We start from the raw sequence: 21,865 nt of genomic DNA, 5'->3' as shown, positions 1-21,865 counted from the left end.
GTCGCAGGTTCGAATCCTGCCTCGGGCATGGATGTGTGTGATGTCCTTAGGTTAGTTAGGTTTAAGTAGTTCTAAGTTCTAGGGGACTGATGGCCACAGATGTTAAGTCCCATAGTGCTCAGAGCCATTTGAACCAATTAGGAGGCTTATTGCTTGTTTGGTTTAATTAATTAATAGAATATGAAGCAACTCGTATAAATAATGCTTTTTCCAAACTTTCTATTAAAGAAAGTCTGCTATCAAGACATTGCATTTGTTCAATTACTTTATTTATGCGCAGAACGAACCTAAACTAGGCCGCCGTCGTAAATGACGCGCAGTTTAATATCTACTCACCACGTCCAGTCTCAAAGATAACTAGTGCTCACAACCGTTACAAAATGTGTTTAAAGAGAAACTGATTTGCTTTTTCATAGTCCCTCTACTAGCCCCTGCTCAAAGCGACTGACGCGAAATCTGTATAGATATCAACTTTCAGATGTATAAACGCGCCTGATGAGTTTCGTTTATGTCGTACAACTCCTTCTTGGCGCTGCGATTTTTTTTCCGTCAGTGTATTTCGTCTACAGCAGCTCATGTTACAGACGATATGAGGTTGCATTGAAGTGTATCATGACCGTAGCTACCTGTGAGTCGCATGTGTAGAATCGATACTTTCAATTGCTTAATACGATGACTGTCCATAAAGTAAGTTACGATCGGTCGCGAAATGGAAACGTCTACGAAAATCCGATAAAGCTTTGCAAAGATATAATGAGCAGTGTCTCTAATATGACTCTAGGTAGAATTATGTCGATCTTTTCATTCCTGAGCTCTTAGTGACCGCGTAAAGATGTTAGAGAAAATAGTGTCTCCCGCCAAGTACGAGGGCCTGGTGAGAACTTTCCTCTGAAGCTATGCAACCAACATTACATAACTGTCGTGCGGTTTCTTCGTCAAGACAATTCTGAGCCTCATTCTGCAGGGGCAATGAAGATGTTCCTGCATCGTTTCAATTGGAAATGTTTGGTTACCCACAATACAGCCCGTAATTGTCTCCCACTGAGTTTCATTTCTGCTCAAACGTACCGCGCTGGCTATGAAGACAACAGTTTGGCACAGGCAACGAGCTTTAGGCCAGCGTAGAGAATTGGCGGAAAGCACTGGCGGCTGCCTACTATGATGAGGGTATTGGAAAGTTGGTACAACGCTACGACGAGTGTCTGAGTCAGAACGGTGACAACGTAGAGAAGTAGCTTAAAGGTGTAGTTAACTGTTACAAATGAAACATTTCCGATTTTCACTGTGATTTTCATTTCGCGATCAATCGTAACTTACTTTCTGGACAGTCCTCTTATAAACGTTTAATGAGAATTCTGCTTCCCCGAAAGTATGTAAAATGCGTGCTGTGTTTCAGAATTCAGGGACACAGCCCTACTTGCAGCTATGAATACCGATATGAGAGAAAAGTAAAGAACAACATGGTAATGGAAACATTGACGCACCTATAAGGAGGCTTAACTTGATATCTTCTGAGAAGTTCGTTTTTCTGAGGTAAAGGACTACCGGTGTTAGACTCCCGTTCATCACGGGTAAACAAATTATTTCAATGGGAGGTAGTACATAACAGATATGTATGACAAGATAAGTCCCGATGCTGGATGGAACAGAGAAGGATGTTGGTGTGCAATCAGTTTGACAGAGCACTCATTGAAATGCACTGAGTGCGACTGCTACGGTCGCAGGTTCGAATCCTGCCTCGGGCATGGATGTGTGTGATGTGCTTAGGTTAGTTAGGTTTAAGTAGTTCTAAGTTCTAGGGGACTAATGACCACAGCAGTTGAGTCCCATAGTGCTCAGAGCCATTTGAACCATTTGAAATGCACTGAAAAACAGCAGCAGCAGTGGATGACATATGTTGCAAGTTACTGAAATCTCTGGGAGGTGTAAGAGGTGCCAAATTATTTTACCAGGTGTTGTAAATCTTTGAAGCCATACACTTAGCATAGGATTGACTGAATAGCGTCATTATCACAAGACCGAATATGGCACTAGCCTGTAGCAATCGAATAACCATTATGACATCTCACACTGTAAACTGCTAATTTAAATAATGTATAAAGTCGCACAAAAAAGAAGTGAAACCGACCAGATTACCAAGGAACTGTTTGTCGTTCCTTACTAAAACGAGTCTGCTTATCTTTTTTCGGGGGTGTGGGGGAGGATTGAATTTTGTTCACAAGCTGTGAAATGTTGCGTAAAAATCGATCAGCCGTAGAACATTGGTGTCATCGTGATGTGCAAAGGCTTCCTGGAGAAGCATTTCTTCGGGTACGTTGCTGCATAATGCAACCGGGGACGCTAATGAAATCGTGCATCCTTTGCCATTATCATCGTCCGAATTGAGCCGAGAGTGGACAAGAAACGACATCTTGCATCCAGCCTACACAATGTATTTAATTTGAGCCGCTGGATCATCAGCTGTGAAGAAGTATCGGGAAACCGATGGCAAAGATCCGATATCGTGTAGTTATTGGCTGAATTGCCTATCAATCACTGTAATGGCGTCGATCATGCACTACGTAGAGCAGTGCTACATGTAATTACTATCGAATGTATTGCAGTGTTCACTGTGATCCAGCGATATGAGGTCCGTCAGCTAAGCGCTTGATCCCACAGTATTGAATCTGGGTCACCAGATCCGGGTTTAACTGCGGGTTGACTGGGAACGCCAGTCGCGAGGCAACGCTCACTGTCTGATACGCTTAGGTCAGACCAGAACGTTAATGCTTTGGGGTTAATCTGTTATTAGTTATGTGCCATGCACTGTGCTTCTTATTCATGGCGCAATGGGGATGCATTTAAATGCAATTGTGACTCTGTAGTAGTGGTACTGGCTCTCACAACTGACTAATACTCAACACGACATCCGACTATCCCCTTTCCAGCTATTAACTCTTATGTCCTGTTGCTGCATTCTAACACCTCATCTTCATTTCGGCATCCCGTAAAAGACGAGAAAACGTTGACTGTTGGTAAAGGGACTTGGGGCTGAGGTAGGTTACATTCTCGTACAATGGCTTACATTAGTATCTTTCGTATAGTTTATTTTTCATTATGTTCATCAACTACCATTTTCTTTATTTAATTTTTTCTTCTTTGCTCACCGGAATAATTTAGTGAACTAAAAAAGTTATGTAACTTTATAAACTGTTTGTATAAAAATAAAAGAAATGGTTAAGTAATGGATAAGTGCCATCTACAAATCCAAGTGTCCAGATTTCGATTCCCAGTGGATAATAGCGTTTGTTTCGTCAGTTATCGCTCCTTCCATTTCTGTCAATAATTTTTTAATGGGAAATAATGATAGGTGAGACCGAGATATGGAGAACAAGTTACACTGTACAGCCCACTGTAACTTTCTGGGAACTCAGTTCAAACGTCAGAGGGAGGCAAGAGCATGCCACCTCCAATAGTACCATGTTTAGATAAACACTGCGAGGTTGAAACAATCTTTCGGGTTGGTGGCGGCTTCACTTTTTGTTTGCAGGAAATGTTCAGTGCAGTATCCAGCGGTGTCCCTTCCAGATAATAACACCATACGAACTTCCCGTTTTTGCACATTAACACGTAATCACTTAAAGGACGCCAAAAAGTTTAAACCTTAATAAAGTGAGTATTTCGTCTTAGTTTTTAGAGACATTGTGCTATCTCACGTTCTTCGAGATTGGCTTCTTTAAAAATATCGTTTAGGCCGTCTCAATATTCTCCACACGTGGCGGATATAACGGGCTGCGTTGAACGTATCCACGAAAGATAATCATCTTAGTCGTCTCTATATTCTATTTAACGTGCGCGCGCGCGCGCTTGTGTGTGTGTGTGTGTGTGTGTGTGTGTGTGTGTGTGTGTGTTTGACCAAAAAACTCTATTGTAGGCGGGCATAGGAAATGCCGAATTGTATAGGCGAATCAAGTGACACTAAGTGTGCTGCCCACAATGATTCGGTATCGGTAAATGCGATCGATTTGCGGGGTCCCACCACCAACGGAGTGCCTATCACCCACTTTACACCGCGAGCGTCGCTCAACACGTCACCCAGCCCCACGAAGGATATAGTCGACCAAGCCTGGACTTGCTTTGTCTGTGGTCTTGGGTTCAGTGCTATCTAAGTACCGTTCGTAATAAACGAGCCGTGTACCACAACTCAGCAAAGTTCACATTCTAAATAGGAATGTAAACGATACTGATTTAATGAATATGAGCCGAAAACTCGTATTTTTCCAATTACAAAATGGATGATACGTCTTTGGTGATCAAATGCTGGGCACTGATAGTTGCTGTTGTCTTCATTCCGAAGAGTGTTTGATGCAGCTCTCTACTCTATCCTGTGCAAACTTCTTCATCTCTGAATAAATACTGCAGCCTACATCCTTCTGAATCTGCTTAGTGTATACATCTCTTCGTCTCTCTCTACGATTTTCATTTCCCACACTTCCCTCCAGCACTAAATTGATGATCCCTTGATGTCTCAGAATGTATCCTATACATCGATCCCTTCTTTTTGTCAGCTTGCACCACAAATTTTTTTCTCGCCAATTTCTCATCATTTAAGTGATATAACCATCTGATTTCCAGTATTCTTCTGTAACACCACATTTCAGAAGCTTCTAGCATATTCTTGTCTAAACTGTTTATCATCCATGTTTCACTTTCATACATGCTAAACAGCACACACATACTTTCAAAAAAGACTTCCTAACATAGAGTAGATTAGATGGGTAGATCACATAACTAATGAGGAGGTATAGAATAGAATTGGAGAGAAGAGAAATTTGTGACACAACTTGACTAGAAGAAGGGATCGGTTGGTGGGACATGTTCTGAGGCATCAAGGGATCACCAGTTTAGTATTGGAGGGCAGCTTGGAGGGTAAAAATCGTAGAGGGAGAACAAGAGATGAATACACTAAACAGATTCAGAAGGATGTAGGTTGCAGTAGGTACTGGGAAATGAAGAAGCTTGCACAGGATAGAGTAGCATGGAGAGCTGCATCAATCCAGTCTCAGGACTGGAAACCACAACAACAACAACAACAACAACAACAACAATAACAACAACGACATTGAAATCTACATTTGATGTTAACAAATTTCTCTTCTGCAGAAACGCTTTCCTTGCTATTGCCAGGCAGCATTTTAAGTCCTCTCTACCTCGACCATCATCAGTGAATAGCAGAACTCATCTGCTACTTTAAGTGTCCTCCTTCCTAAACTAATTTCTTCATATTCACCTGATTTAATTCGACTACATTCCGTTACCCTTGTTTTACTTTACAACTTCGCAGAAAAGTAGTACGATATTTCTGGTATCGAGAACTGGGGTTGGAGTGCCGTAATGGTCACGTAAATAAAGAACCATTACAAACTCCTCACACTGTATGGTGGCTTGCGGAATGTTTCAGGAAGAAATAGATAACTTACAGTGCTACTTGTAGCAGCTGACAAAAATGTAATAATTCAGAAGCTTACAATCCGGAGGAACATGGAAGGAATGATATCTGAACGCGCGGACAGAATAGAAATGAGAGTATTTGGTTGCTTCTGACAATTTATCGGTCTCGTAGTTTTTCATCCCCACTCTGGACCTCGTGGCCCTGCTTTCGTATGTATATCCGTAATAAAAATTCCAGCTCTCCGTGGAGGAATGAGCGTTGGAGTGGGACGTGGGCGTGACTGCCGTGTGGTGGCGCACAGTGGGAGAAGGGAAGTGAGAGGGGGCTTTGGGAAAGCGGTGTGTGTGAGTGTGTGTGTGTTTGGAAGGGGAAACACACTGCTTACTCCTTTCTTCCCGGAAAGCTGCTGGAGGGTGGGCAGAGAGGAGGAAGTGGCGAAGCACGGGAGGGCACGGAAGGGCTGTTGGCTGAAGGGCGGCCGGTAGTGTCGGGTCAGACGGCGGAGGCCGTATCGTTTGGCTCTTCGGCAATCGCTCGTCCCAGCACCACTAGCGTGGATTGGGAAGAAAGCGCCCTCCACCCGACCCCGGGCCGGCTATAGTGTTACGGCGGCAGCCACGCGCCAGCGGAAGCCTCGGCGCCCCTGTAAAAGGACCGTCTACGCCGCCCGGTGCTGGAAGGGGGTGAGTTATGAGGCCGGTGGATATATGGCGGGTGGCTGGATTTTCGGCGTGCGCCGCAAGGGTTAACACCGGGACCGCACGGGGTGAGGGCGCGGGCCGTCCGAGGGCGGCGAACGTTCGCCTCTTCCCCTGAAATAGCGACGCTCTGGCCTTTTCGCAGGTGCTGCCCGCCCGGGATCAGTGCCTATTTCCTGGCGGACGCTATCTCACACTCCGAACGAGCGCTTTCTGCCAGCATAACTACTCCTTATCTCTAAGTATTCTTCTAGTACGGCTAGAGCAGGGAAAGGCTCAGAACAGTCTCTTTTGGGGGAAAAATTCCACCTAATGAAGATCACCATTTGATTTGTCTTAACAAAATGTGTTTCAGCGCTTCCTCTGCTACCTTCAGAGGGTTATACTTATTAATATTCTAAAAATTACCCGAAATCCCACGATTCTTTATAGATTTGAACTCTCATGTATAAAAAAGCATCAGATGTCTCATTACCTTTCAAATGAATTAATGAGTTAAATAATTGACGTTAAAAATGGCGTGTGATGAGGGCCTCCCGTCGGGTAGACCGCTAGCCTGGTGCAAGTCTTTCGATTTGACCCCACTGCGGCGACTTGCGCGTCGATGAGGATGAAATGATGATGATGCGGACAGCACAACACCCAGTCCCTGAGCGGAGAAAATCTCCGACCCAGCCGGGAATCGAACCCGGGCCCTTAGGATTGACAGTCTGTCGCGCTGTCCACTTTTTTTTTTTTTTAAATCTGATTTTGTTCTATATTGTTCGTTGAATTTGTTCGTGGCGGACGTCCGATGACACTCTTTCAGTTTGTTCGTTGATCCGTATACTCAGTTTCTTATTGCAGGGGCGGAAATTGACGTTAATAATGTAAAACCTTTAAGACTGAAGACGAAACCCGTAATTATGTTAGTTCTATTAGTTTCGTTTACCTCTAGATTGATGAAGAAGTCATTATTAAACGTTGAAAAAGTCTAGTCTGGATAATTTTCATTCCGTTTTCAGAAAAGGTTATTTGTCATACATCTAATTGTTTATGACGTGATGTCTTTTAAACTATGTATCGTGCAATGATGTAATTTCACGGGGACATTCAGTGCTATTAGTGGATACAGTATGGAGAAAAGTCTGTTGCGAATAGAGTTACTAGTAAAGAAATAGTGAACTTATTCTTGATGCTGAAGTTTCACTGTATGAACAGCGAAAATGTAGTAACAACATTTTTTTCATTTCATTATTTTTATGTGTATGGAAGGTGAGGGACGGGGCTTGCCAGAGGAGAAATGTTTCGGAAAGGTTTGAAATTACGTGCAAAGTTTGTTGGAAGTCATTAAGTTCAAAATGGTTCAAATGGCTCTGAGCACTATGGGATATAACATCTATGGTCATCAGTCTCCTAGAACTTAGAACTACTTAAACCTAACTAACCTAAGGACAGCACACAACGCTCAGCCATCACGAGGCCGAGAAAATCCCTGACCCCGCCGGGAATCGAACCCGGGAACCCGGGCGTGGGAAGCGAGAACGCTACCGCACGACCACGAGATGCGGGCTGAAGTCACTAAGTGGTCTCAGTCCTCACTCCCACCTCTCTCTCTCTCTCTCTCTCTCTCTCTGTGTGTGTGTGTGTGTGTGTGTGTGTGTGTGTGTGCATGTGTGCGTGTGTGTGTGTGTGTGTGTGGGAGAGAGAGAGAGATTGTTCCCTAAGCCCTACACGATACAATGCCACCCTTGTTGTCAGGGATACACTTTGGTTGGTCGAGGGCGTCAATAGCTGGTATTAGTATTGCCCGTTGTAATGTTTTATTTGTTTTATAGGCCTATATGTCACAATAAATTCTTTTTCTTTTTTTTCAGAAAGATTCGTTGGTGATGGAAGCGAGCCATGTGGCTAACTGCGTCTCCAAAGGCAAATCTGAGGTAAGTAAGAGCAACGGGCGTAGAACACTCTGTTATTGATTATCTGTTTGTGCTCACGGCTTTTATTCTAGTAGGACTCGTAATTGATTTTGGTAGTGTAAAGGTGATGTGTGCTACAGCTTCCACGATCTGAGATACACGACTTGGCCTAAATGATATCTTGAGTGGTGTATGTACATTCCTTGCTGGTCTTCTGGACTTGTGAGTGATATTAGGCTATGATTTCCCTGTCCACAAGAAAAGAAAACTTCCTACCACTATATTGGAGCAGAAATCGAAAGAATGGAGCGACGACGTGGTTGACACATTAAAGGGAATCATATCCAAACTTCGTCTTACTTTTTTGATTTAGGTTTCCAATTGTTGCTCTAAATCTGAAATATCCCACCTCCCTAGTCTCTCGATTGGAATCTCTCCCCACTGCGAGCTAGACTCACGAAAACGTCGCAGACCCTCTACGGAGACTGAAGGCAATGGAAAAGAGCTAGTATCTTGTCGCAGTGAGACATGTTCATATGATTCGGTTCCTGGAGATCTCCCTCTGAAAGCCAGCCGGATACTCGTGGGCAACAAGTGCCGCCCCAGCACACAGCTTTTAGTATTAGTTATTTACGTTCCATTTCTTCAAAAGTGCTTACAATGACACCGCTAGTGTTCGTTCATTGTCGATTTGTGCGATGTAAATAACTTTTCACACACATGAGTGGACAATAATGTAGGGGTATTCTTTGCAGATTAAATCTGTGTGCCAGGCTGTGACTCGAACGTGACATCTTATCTTTCGCGGGAATACTGTTACTGACTGAGGTATCCAGGCCCGATTCACGATCAGCCTTCGCAGATTTCTTCCATAAACAGTCATCTAAGCTACATCTTTGCAAAAGCGTTTCTTCCAGAATTGCTAGTCCACCCAGGTAAAGCTGTGAATAAGAATCGTGGGACGTGTCTAGATAGCTCAATCAGCAAGACAAGGACCTAGGTTCTAGCACCGGTCCCCACATATTTTTGATCTACCGGAAGGCACCAAAACTGATGTAGAGTGGAATACCCATTCATTTGACAGTGTTGTTCTCATTGGCAACGCAGCTTGTATCGTGTCCTGCCTGTACTACTACAGATGTTATAGTAGTGTGAATGTAAGATACAAAGCGTGTGATGCGTTCTGAGCCAAGAGGGCCGGAGAATAAGGTAAGACGTCACCGGTGTGCTGTCTATCTCTGTCCTACGCCACGCGCCCAGCCGCTAGGGGATGCTGGTTCTCGCTGACACTACCGGTTTTCGGTTATATCGGTTTTCCCAACGCCAGTGTAACCTGGGTGTTAAAACCGCTCAGAACGACCGGTTTCTGAAATAACCAAACCAAACAAAGATTCAAAAATTTTTACTGCCTCAGTATTAAGATTAACTGAATCAAATTACTAAATAGGCAAATTTAGTCCCGTCCACTGTCCGCTGCTTTTCACGAAAAGTGATAAGTTGTTGAACACTACAAAAGATCGCCGTTATTCTCCTATCGATTCTAATCTGTTTGAAACTATTTGGGCATTAGGAATAGTCAGTGCTAAAGGGTGAAAACAGAAGTTGAAGATCTTCATTTCTCGTGTTAATTTATCCGTTGGCTACAAGCAAATAAGGCGTATTTCGTAATGTTACACAGACAATTGATGATCTACTTTCAATTTTTATTGTAAACTATGAATGAATTGTTAAGTTATAAGTTTTCTCCTTTGTTGTAGCTCCTCCTGTTCACGGCCTTTTAACCCTGCGGCGCATAGCGTCCACTACAGTGGAGAGCTGTTAATGGACGCGTCTTTGGCATTTTCAATCAGTCCTGAGGCTGCAAATGCATACAGTTCACTGCAGTGGCCACTCCCTACTGGTGTTGTGTCCTGCATGCATTTACAGTTCATAACTGATTGAAAACGCCAGAGAATTGACCATTAAAAGTTGTCCACTGCAGTGAAATTCAGGCACCACAGTGTTAAAGGAACTGGAGTTCAGTACTTTACTGGTAGCATACTTCGTAAAGTACTTCCAGACCAGGGATGTTGCCGCTGTGTAATACTACTACTATCCGACGATGACAGCGCGAAACAACCATGTAGCGTACATGGGACAAGTCTTGTACACTTCTTGTACAGGCGTACTTTTATAACCCACGACACTTGGTAACAGCGGTGCTTCACCAGTTCTCATGCCATGTAATTGTTTCCCGTTTTTGTCGGCAATGCTATTAAAATAGCGCTGATCACTTTTCCAGTTTTCTGTAATAACACCAGAGAAATTTGAGGAATAAAAATTACTCGTTTTCTAAAGATTTATTTAAAAAAACCAAAAATTTGTGCCCTGCTGCTATACATAATTGATGTTCCGGTTTTTTATCCTGTTATCAGTGAAAATAAAAGAAAGAGAAAACACTTGTTACAACCGGGACCAAACAAACAGAAAAACACCGCTGATACAGAATTACAATGCTGATATCGGTTTTAACCGACCTATTTTTCCATCACTGCCAGCCGCAGCCTGCCGTGGTAACTAGCAACGCTGGGGTAAGTGTCTCATTGGTTCACCCTTTTCGTTTCCCATTCTTTGGAAAAGAATCATATGCTCGAAAAATTATCTCTGTCTTTCCTTGACATAATAGCTGTTCTGTCCGCTTTATGTCACCCATGGTGAACGTGACAGTGGCCACAGACACTCGCCATATCTGAAACAGTGTAAAAATCAGCGGTAAATATTCTATGCGAACGCCAAATATTACGCTGCAGACACTTGCGGCAGAATGACGCTATTGGCTGTGCATAACGTGGCATACCGACAGCCCCTTACCAATGCGCGTCCTCCCGCAACCCACATTCTTACGTGGTCACCACGTGTGCTAGATGTTTCACAGTTCCTGTTATAGGCTTCTAGTTATTGTAGAGTGCAATTAGTATAAGTTTTGATTGAGGAAACCATGTCCGGAAAGGTACCGTTTGGATATAAATTAAGTTTGAAGATTGTATCACTTTCGAATCGCCTGCTTCACGGTACGATACGTAATGGTACAGTTCAAGCATCGAGAACGCTTTCCAGATCGCCACAGTCTATAACACAGCACTGTGGCCCGACATATGACGAGCTGTTCGACCATTGTAACCCATTCTTTTTAACTTTCTACACACATTGTTTTATCTTCACTGCTGATAACACATTGGAACTCAAAAGCGATTCTTTCCGCTGATTTCATGCGGTTTTTAAAATCCAACCTCAGTAATGTGCGACGGCCCGTACCGCTCTGTCCGTGCTGTCTGCCTGCTCTTGTTTTAGCTGCGACTGTTCTTTGCGTTTCCACTTCACACTCACATCAGCAACAATCGACGTGGGCATCTTTAGGACGGCTGAAATGTCAGTGATACATGTGTCATTTAGGCGATGTCCAATGGCTAGTCCATCTAGAGCGTTACTTAGCTCTCCTAATTGACCCATTCTGATGTTTACTGATTCTCTATTGACAAAACTTTATTCCTCGCCTCTTTTTATACTTCTTCTGTCTACAGAGTGTTCCACAATTCCTAAGACAGACTTCTATGGATTATAGAGGGGAAATACTGGTAAGGAACCAATGTCCAAAAAAAGATATCAAGATCGGATTACTTTCATATCTCCTGCTTTACGGTACTGCACGGAGTTGCACAACACATGCATCGAGATCGTTTTCTGGATCGCCTCAGTCCTTGAGTCCCATTTTTGCCCGCCTACAACAACAGCTTCAAGAAACTGATAGTTCCACAACTAGGATTGTTGTCTGTGATGTACCATGGGCGTACACTAGGGTCTGCGGACCATACGTCCGAAACCATGCCTCGCCGATACACATTGTGCAACGAACAGCAGGGTCATCACGGGAAATGGTTCCGGCAAAGATCACAGCTCAGAACTCAGTGTCTTCTCTGTGTGGGAACCGTGAGGAAGGTGATATGAAAGCGATCTTGAACTTTATTTTACTTTCAAACAGTACATTTACGGACACCGTTCACTGTCAGAACTGTGTATCCTACGTTCCCTCTACAACCCTAAGAATCCTGTAACTGAAATTGTGAAACATCATGCGTAATATGTGAACTAGGTTGAAGCCAGTGCTTGGCTGTAAGTAATAACAATAAATGACTTTTGATGTGGTGTAATGAAGAACACCACCACCCTGCACCATAACTCCTCGCTGTCTGACATACACAGTTTTTCCGGTTCTTTCAAGTGCCTTGTGTTGTGGGGCCAGCCTTATTTGAAGCAGTAGTCACGCTGACCTCACATCATTGGACGTCCTGCTTCCTGTGCACGACTGGGAGACCTCTGGCAGAACGCTCCACCACTTTTATTCATTTCCACAGGGTAGTTGATATGTTATGTTAATTTGTCTATCTCGTCCTTAAGTTTCACAGAGGAGCTTAATAAGGCAAACATAGAATTTTATTTGCGGGGTAGATATATTTGGCGTATAATAAGGAACATTTCCATAGCAATACATTCATGTGCATATCGCATTGAAGTCATACCGGGATACATTTGCCATGCGATGTATTGTTTTAAAGCCAAGTGAAGAGACACTACTCTTCACAGTTTTGGTATTCGTGACTATTTTGATGTACATGGCTTCCACCAAAACAAATTTCTGAACTTATGTTATTTTTAACACTTTTGTGAGGTCTTTTTACGCTACCAGTAATAAAAATCAAACGTGCTTGTCAGGAAGTGGTATTTATAAATATGCTTGGTGCCAGCTAGTACAGTGTTGTTCATGATTTTACGACTGATATCCCCCCAAATGCAGTCTGCCCATCGATGACGACAAAGACACTACAAATCTAATTCCTTCACTGACATAATTTTTTAATAAGCACACGAATGTATCGATAAATAAATAACTTCGTCACTTTCCCTAATCGCACTTCGGCACGAATGTACCATTATAATTATTGTCATCATTATTGTTGTTTCCGAAGTAACGTGATTCGTTGTAGCGAAAACATGTTTGGTGGGATGATAAGAACAGTTGACGAGAGTCGAACGTGGAATGGTCATACTCCTAGCCTGCCACCTTATCTGCTTAACATCACAGTACGACATATAGCACCCCCGACTGTGTTGAACAGGCTTGTAAAAACATAAAACGCGATTTCTCGAAAACGCATGAGAAGCGCGCTGTACTACAGGAGCATTTGCCTAAACTAGGTACTAGAATCTTTAAAAAAAAAAAAAAGCAAAATCGACGATGCGATGGGTGTACGCTTCGGCGTCCGAACTGCGTACCAAACTGAGCACCAAGTGGCCTGCGATCTACCACGGTGAGTGAAAAATCGGCGCCAGGACGCAGGAATTGCGTCGAGAGGTCAGTGTGTGTGTGTGTGTGTGTGTGTGTGTGTGTGTGTGTGTGTGTGTGCGCGCGCGCGCGCGTTTGCGTTTGCGTGTGCGTGTGGAGCGGGGGGGGGGGGGGGGGGGAGAGAGTGCAAGGGAGAGATGTAGGGAGGCCGTGGTACTGGACGCAGTTTAATTACTCACGACTAGTTTCCCTCATAATTGACCTCTGCACTGTACGGGACAGTCGTCTGCTTAATTGAATGCTGTCGATTTTTAATTTAATCTGTCATGTTCATATCTGACTGCTCGAGAAGCGTTTAGCAACGTTAAGGTTGTTAACTGATAACTGCTTGTTATCTGATAACTGCTGTGTGTATCGTCTCGCATTTGTACTGCGCTACCAGTTTTCAAAGTGTTTCTTCGCGATGTATCGGTGTTCTTCATTGTGATGAGCTTGAAAACTTGGTTTATAAGAAACTACCAGAAGTGAATGTTCTCGATTCTTAAAAGTTTAGTTCGTAAATGACAGTCATATTTACTCCCTTTATTAATTTAGTGAAGTAAAATGAAGAATAACCAGCAGGCAATGCAAACGCATTGACAGAAACTTCACCTCACGGAATAAGTTGAGATTACAAAAATGAATGTAATCAGTGGCACCGTCCTCAGCGGTCATGGAGAAGCTCCAAAATTATTTAACAATAACACACAGCTACTGCTGGGCGAGGATCTAAAACTATGTTTCCAGAATGAGATTTTCACTCTGCAGCGGAGTGTACGCTGATATGAAACTTCCTGGCAGATTAAAACTGTGTGCCCGACCGAGACTCGAACTCGGGACCTTTGCCTTTCGCGGGCAAGTGCTCTCACATCAGTTTTAATCTGCCAGGAAGTTTCATATCAGCGCACACTCCACTGCAGAGTGAAAATCTCATTCTGGAAACATCCCCCAGGCTGTGGCTAAGCCATGTCTCCGCAATATCCTTTCTTTCAGAAGTGCTAGTGTAAGTAGGCTGTTTAGGTTTTCTTATTGGTAACGCCGCTTAGCGCTCGATATGAAAAATCACTGGCTGTGCTGTGCGCAGTCTGTGTTTAGTTTGCATTGTTGTCTGCCATTGTAGTGTTGAGCAGCAGCAGCTGGATGCTAACAGCGCGTAGCGTTGCGCAGTTGGAGGTGAGCCGCCGTCAGTAGTGGACGTGGGGAGAGAGATGGTGGAGTTTTGAAATTTGTAAGAATTGGTGTCATGAACTGCTATATATATTATGACTAGTGAGGTAAATACATTGTTTGTTCTGTATTAAAATCTTTCACTTGCTAACTATGCCTATCAGTAGTTAGTGCCTTCAGTAGTTTGAATCTTTTATGTAGCTGGCAGTAGTGGAGCTCGCTGTATTGCACTAGCTTGAGTAAGGAAGTTTTTTGTGAGGTAAGTGATTTGTGAAACGTATAGGTTAATGTTAGTCAAGGCCATTCTTTCGTAGGGATTTTTGGAAGTCAGATTGTGTTGCGCCAAAAATAATGTGTTTCAGTTTAAGCACAGTCTTGTATAATTTTTTCCAAGGGGACGTTTCATATGTCGAAAAAATTATACAAGACTGTGCTTAAACTGAAACACAATATTTTTGGCGCAACGCAATCTGACTTCCAAAAATCCCTACGAAAGAATGGCCCTGACTAACATTAACCTATACGTTTCACAAAACACTTACCTCACAAAAATCTTCGTTACTCAAGCTACTGCAATACAGCCAGCGCCACTACTGCCAGCTAAATAAAAGATTCAAACTACTGAAGGCACTAACTACTGATAGGCATAGTTAGCAAATGAAAGATTTTAATAGAGAACAAACAATGTATTTACCTCACTAGTCATAATATATATAGCAGTTCATGACACCAATTCTTACAGATTTCAAAACTCCACCATCTCTCTCCCCACGTCCACCACTGCTGGCGGCTCACCTCCAACTGCGCAACGCTACGGGCTGTTAGCATCCAGCTGCCGCTGCTCAACACTACAATGGCAGACAGCAATGCAAACTAAATACAGACTGCGCACAGCACAGCCAGTGATTTTTCATATCGAGCGCTAAGCGGCGTTACCAATAAGAAAACCTAAACAGCCTACTTACACTAGTTCTGCATGGTTCGCAGGAGAGCTTCTGTAAAGTTTGGAAGGTAGGAGACGAGGTACTGGCGGAAGTAACGCTGTGAGTACCGGGCGTGAGTCGTGCTTCGGTAGCTCAGATGGTAGAGCACTTCCCCACGAAAGGCAAAGGTCCCGAGTTATATTCTCGGTCGGGCACACAGTTTTAATCTGCCAAGAAGTTTAAAACTATGTTAATTTTTCCAACTATTTGCGTATAAGAATCCAGTGTTTTTCCGCATACTTTATGATGAAATTTCCTCGGGGCGCCTCGAATCAACGTTTTGTGTTTTCATCCCTGTCATCCTCAAGACAGGATGAAGAGTCGGCAAAAATGTCGGAACGATTTTCATTCACCACCAAGTATTTTTCGAGTACAGCATCACATAGCCATAAAAAACTTTTAAGAGAAAGCATTTGGCAATGTTGACTGGAGTACATTCTTTGAAATTCTGAACGTAGAAGGTATAAAATACAGGGAGCGTAACATTGTTTACAGCGTGTACAGAAACCAGACTGATTTTATAAGAGTGGAAGAGCACGAAAGGAAAGCAGTGGTTTAGATGGGAGTGAGACAGGGTTGCAGCCTAACCCTGATGTCATTCAGTACGAACATGAAGCAAGCAGTGAAGGAAACGAAAGAAAAATTTGGAGAAGGGATGAAGGATAAGAGACAAGAAACTGAAACTTTGAAGTTTGTCGACGACATTAGAGTTCTGTCAGAGACGGCGAAGGATTTGGAAGAACAACTGATTGAGTGGACAGTGTTTTGAAAGGAGGATGTAAAAGGAACAGCAGCAGAAAGAAGACAGGAGTAATGGAATGCAATCGAATTAAACAATTAAAGAAGACGATAGTGAGGGAATTAGGTTAGGAAAGGATACACGAAAACCAGTAGACGAGTTTCGCTATGTGGGCAGCAAAATAAATGATGATGGATAAACTAGAGAATCTACTGGGTAATTATAATTGAAACGCAGCTACTTACGGAGGTGCAGTGCGGGATATAATCATTGTATGTTAGTGAAACTTGGTAGATATGCTAATGCTTTAATGCGGAGCCAACTGCAGTTGGAAAAATAAGTTCCAGCTTTGGCGGCCAGGGTTAAATCGGGCACCACACTGCATCTTGCCGACGTCTCCGGTGCCCATACTGAACAAATTGGTTAATAATAAAATAAAAATTATGCCTTTCTTACTTGGCTGAGATTTAGTGCCAATGTTCCGCTCCTGTTCCATCATATATGGAAGCACATCTACACGCCTTTCTTGCATTCACAGGACAAATTTGCTACCCCGTACCCAAAATTGGAAACAATTCTTTTTCAGCGTAAATTGGTTTCGCAATAAAGCATTAGAATATCTACCAACTTTCGCTGCCCTACTATAATTACAGCCCACACAGTATCTCTGTGAGTAGCTCCACTTTAATTATAGCCACCTGGTACACTGCAAACTTATTATAGCTAGGAAAGCACTACTGAGAAAGAGGAATTTGTTAACATTTAAAGTTTAAGTGTTACGGACTCTTTTCTGACGGTGTTATGGCTGTGAGCACTATGCGACTAAACTTCAGAGGTCATCAGTCGCCTAGAACTTAGAACTAATTAAACCTAACTAACCTAAGGACATCACACACATCCATGCCCGAGGCAGGATTCGAACCTGCGACCGGGGTGGTCGCTCGGCTCCAGACTGTAGCGCAATAGACCCGCATGGCCACTCCGGCCGGCTCTGACGGTGTTAGTGTGGAGTGTACAATTGAAAGAATGTGAAACGTAGACTGTTGAACAATAAGCAGTTCAGAGAAGAAGATAATACAAACTTTAGAAATGTGGTGCTAGAGAAGAATACTGAAGACCTTCTGGGTGGATCGACTGACTAATGAGGAACTATAGAATTGAAACAAAGGAGAAAGAAATTTATGGCAAAACTTGAGTAAAAGAAGCAATCAGTTGATAGGACACATACTGAGGCATCAAGGATTCGTCAGTTTGATTTTGGAATTTTGGAAGCAAGTGTGTATGCATGAAAGAGGGGGGGGGGGGTGAGGGTAAAAATTCTGGAGGGAGACCGACGAATGAATATAGTAAGGAGGTTCAAACGGATGTAGGAGTAAATTGCAGTAGTTATTCGGGGATAAAGAGACTTCGCAGCATAGGATAATGTAGAGGGCTGCATGAAACCAGTTTTCGGACGGAAGACCACAACAACGCACAGTATATCTTTGAAATACAATAGGCCCCTTCACCGTACATAACGAAGTGCAGAAGATCCATAGTTATTGGATCAACACAATTATTTCGTTGTTGTTCTCTTACCTTATCTATGTTTCCTTGTGTATTGTACTATGGGCTGCTATAACGTTGTACACCGTTCTCTTCGCTTATTAAATTTAAATGGGCTACATCATTTCGAATTCCTGAAAACTTCCGGCTCCCTGTGTTTGAAAGGCCGTATCGTTGTAATTTTTCATTTTCACCCATTGTTCTCTAATATTTTCACCTGTCGTTTTATCTTGGTTTGTCAGAACTTACATACGTAAACAATGTGGCATTATTTTAAATTTTTCTAATCTTGAGCTTTGCCCTATTTATTAAATAGATTCAACGAGCTCCGATCTTACACATTTTTCCTTTTGCAGGTAAGTTTTGATTTTGCCTATTTTTTTTAAAAAAAACTCTCTTTTTGTTACAGCACTTCGACTGCCGCAATCATATACGCGTTATCCAGCCAATGGGTAACGGAAACCGTCTCTATGTGTGCGGGACCAATGCACACAGTCCGAAGGACTGGGTTATTTACGTGAGTACAGATATATTTCATACTTTACTTTCACAGAGTAATGCATGTACTTTGCCTCAAAAAACTATGACATTACTGGCAATTTAATATTCATCTCATCTGGTTGTGTCTCACTCATACAAAATCAAAAATTGTTTAGCACATTACTTAGCCTTAATCTTGATTGGTGCTGAGTGTTAATTTTATCATTCAGTCATCGCCCAGCCTCGTGAGATCACTGTGATTCTATAAGGGTGATAATTTTCTCATTGGCAATAAGCACCGTAACTCAACATGTGTGTATCTGCGAGTACTACAAAGGAGACCTTCAGTAGTTACTTGTGTTCAATATGAAGGATACGTTTTCGTTGTATCTGTGAACCAGCTTGGCTTGTAAATAATATTAACGGAACTAATTCCTCTGATTAATTTGTGGTATAGTTCTGGAAGTAACGCCTCCCATCTCAGCAGAGCGGTGCCCTCGTACTGAGCTGAATATAGACCAGAGCCCTACCCCAATTTCTGACCTCTGCTTCCGCAGTCAACATCATCCAGTAGAACAGTGTTAGTCGAAGTCGCAATGAACAAGATAGCGGTCTTCACATTGTTGGATTTCAAAGCCATGGTGTACACTCACACTGCCCCAGGAGATACTACAGACACTGCAGCATACTACAGACTGGTCCTGAGCCAGATGATAATGGATCACATACCAAAGGTAGTGTTATAGGCCCTTTGTAGCTCCTTATCCATATAAACGATTTGGGAGACAATCTGAGCAGCCGTCTTAGGTTGTTTGCAGATGACGCTGTCATTTATCGTCTAATAAAGTCATCAGAAGATCAAAACAAATTGCAAAGCGATTTAGAAAAGATATCTGAATGGTGTGAAAAATGGCAGTTGACAATAAATAACGAAAAGTGTGAGGTCATCCACATGAGTGCTAAAAGGTGTCCGTTAAACTTCGGTTACACCTAAAGGCTGTAAATTCAGCTAAATACCCAGGAACTACAATTAGGAAAATTTAAATGGGAAAGAAGACATGGAAAAAGTTGTGGGGAAGGATAACCAAAGACTGTGTTTTATTGGCAAGACACGTAGAAAATGTAACAGATCGAAGGAGATTGCCTACACTACGCTTGTCCGTCTTTTTTTAGACTACTGCTGCGCGGTATGGGATCCTTACCAGACAGGATTGACGGAACACATCGAAAAAGTTCAAAGAAAGGCAGCGAAAAAGTTCAAAGAAAGGCAGCACGTTTTGTATTATCATGAAATATGGGAGAGAGTGTCACTGAAATTACACAGGTCTTGGGATGGAAATAATTAAAACAAAGGCGTATTTCGTAGTGGCGGAATCTCCTTACGAAATTCCAATCACCAGTTCTCTCCTGCGAATGCAAAAATATTTTGTTGACACTGACCAACATAGGAAGAAACGACCACCACGATAAAATAAGGGAAATCAGATCTCGTATGGAAAGATATAGGTGTTCGTTGTTACCGCGCACTGTACGAGATTGGACTGTTAAAGAATTGTGAAGGTGGTTCGATGAACCCTCTGCCAGTCACTTCAATGTAATTTGCAGAGTATCCATGCAGATGTAGATGTAGATGTAGAAAGAAGGGGAAAGGACTTTATGAGGGAATGAAGTTTCATTAGTATAATGTCAGGCCTTTCGTAGCCCAAACTGTGAGGTGAATTTTGACCATAAAAGGCATTTCTAGTTTGCGCCCCCCAACTTACAGCCCAGAACTGGTACTGTGCGAATGTTCCCCCTGCGTTAATGCGTAATAGGACGTTTTGGGAAGTGTTTTTTACAGTGAAACTCTGGCACTGAAAACATTAAAGATGATTTTAAACTGCATGAAAAAGTGTGCCCGTCACCACTTCTTGCGGAAGTGCAACGAAGATGCCATAAGTCTCTCATTGGACGGCATGAATATTGAAGGTAACAAAAATTTGAATTTGTAAACTAATGGAATAAGGTTTTTGGAAAATGAGAGTTTTTATAGAACGTTCGTTGATAAGAGATGTGAATTTTCGACAAAGTACCGGTATATGTTACGCTTGTTCTTGGTAGTGTGAGAAGAGTTTAGGTGTCTATGACTGGGGACACATTTTACATGTATTAAAAGCTCTTGGTAACAAAATTGCAGTTGCATACACGTGTGGCCTTCCTGAAGATGCATCGATCAAGTGCAACCTCTATTCGTTAAGATGGGGTTGTTCTCTGTTTCAATTTTTTTCCTCTTTTATTCTACTTTCTCCAAATCATCATCTATTCATTTATTTATTGCCACACGCAAATCGTACCATGATCAAAGCATAGAAATCGACAGTATTTTATCGTGACTTGTTAGCTGCCTCTAAACGTTTCACGCCGGCTCTTGTAAGATTCAAACGTACGTATCTGCAAATGGTCGTCGCAAACGAGTTTTTCGTGTATAATCAATAGGTATGTCGGACAATGACACCACCGCCATCAAACTGAGCAACTAAACATCATGAATGTGGTGCCCAGGGGACAGCCGCGAAATACGAACATGCCACCCCGATGTGGTGGTAGCAGCAGAAACGCCTATCCGTAATAAAAGCTGATATTTCCGTTGTTACTGCATATCGCAGCATGCTCGGATGAGTATTCCCTACAGCGAGAGTTCCGTGTTTTCAACTGACAGCGCACTGCGGCAGCACGGCCCTCACGATGCGAACCGCCCGCAGAAACATGTAAATTACGTTCCGCCTACTATTTAACAGCCTACAGTAACAACATGCCGTTTACGTACAATGATAGCAAGTTATCAACTGCTGCTGGCCGTCCATTTGCCCGACACAGTCGACAGCACAAATTTAGTAATACATACACTTTTTTGCGACAGTTTATAATAAGGTAGCTTCAGTATGCCAAAAGTTTTGCTTTCCAGCATTCATCTTCGGATAGACCGTTGGTGACCGATCTAATATTGCTTTGCTCTCGAAATTTCGTAATATTAACAGTTGGCGGACTGCTAGTGTCTCTGTAACCCTAGATATATTGTTTTTACCAATCGAAACCTGTATACAGAGAGAGAGCTAACAAAGAACAATCTTACATTTTCACATCGTTGTTGTTTACAAAATTAATTTACTCTGCACTCAAGTTAAAAGACTGCTATATCGGATTTGTGATGAATTTTGCAGGTTTCTGTTGCTGTGGTCTTCGGCAAGAATATTGGTTTAGCAGCTCTTCATGCTCGTCTGTCTTGTTCAAGCCTTTACATTCTATACAACTACTGCAACCAACAGCCATTGGAATCTACTTTTAGTGTTTAAGCTTTGGTCTACCTTTTCAATTTATATCCCATCCCCATCGCCCTCCCGCCCCCCCCTCCCCCCACACACATTTCTTTCCATTAAGAAACTGATAATTCCTTGGTACCTCAGATTATGTAGACTAAACCAACCGCTATTCTTCCCTTAGTTAAGTTTTGCCATAAATTTCTTCTCTCCCTAGTTCGATCCAGTATCTCCTCATTAGTTAGTCGATACACTCATTTACTTTTCAT

The 21,865-nt window shown here is 42.6% G+C and overlaps 1 protein-coding gene across 4 annotated transcripts in view; it reads left to right on the top strand.

Annotated features, from left to right (window-relative positions):
- Positions 1-21,865, top strand: part of LOC126281600 (semaphorin-2A-like) — a 944,484-nt gene that overhangs the window by 762,067 nt on the left and 160,552 nt on the right. For all 4 annotated transcript variants that reach the window (XM_049980701.1, XM_049980702.1, XM_049980703.1 and 1 more), the window contains 2 exons: positions 7,986-8,048; positions 18,230-18,337. In XM_049980701.1, coding sequence (XP_049836658.1) covers positions 7,986-8,048; positions 18,230-18,337 — 171 coding nt within the window. The remainder of the gene's footprint in view (positions 1-7,985; positions 8,049-18,229; positions 18,338-21,865) is intronic.

The sequence above is a fragment of the Schistocerca gregaria genome, chromosome 7 (genome assembly GCF_023897955.1).
Source record: "Schistocerca gregaria isolate iqSchGreg1 chromosome 7, iqSchGreg1.2, whole genome shotgun sequence".
Taxonomy (NCBI): domain Eukaryota; kingdom Metazoa; phylum Arthropoda; class Insecta; order Orthoptera; family Acrididae; genus Schistocerca; species Schistocerca gregaria.
The sequence above is the reverse complement of the archived record's forward strand: the minus strand, read 5'-3'. Positions and strand labels throughout refer to the sequence as shown.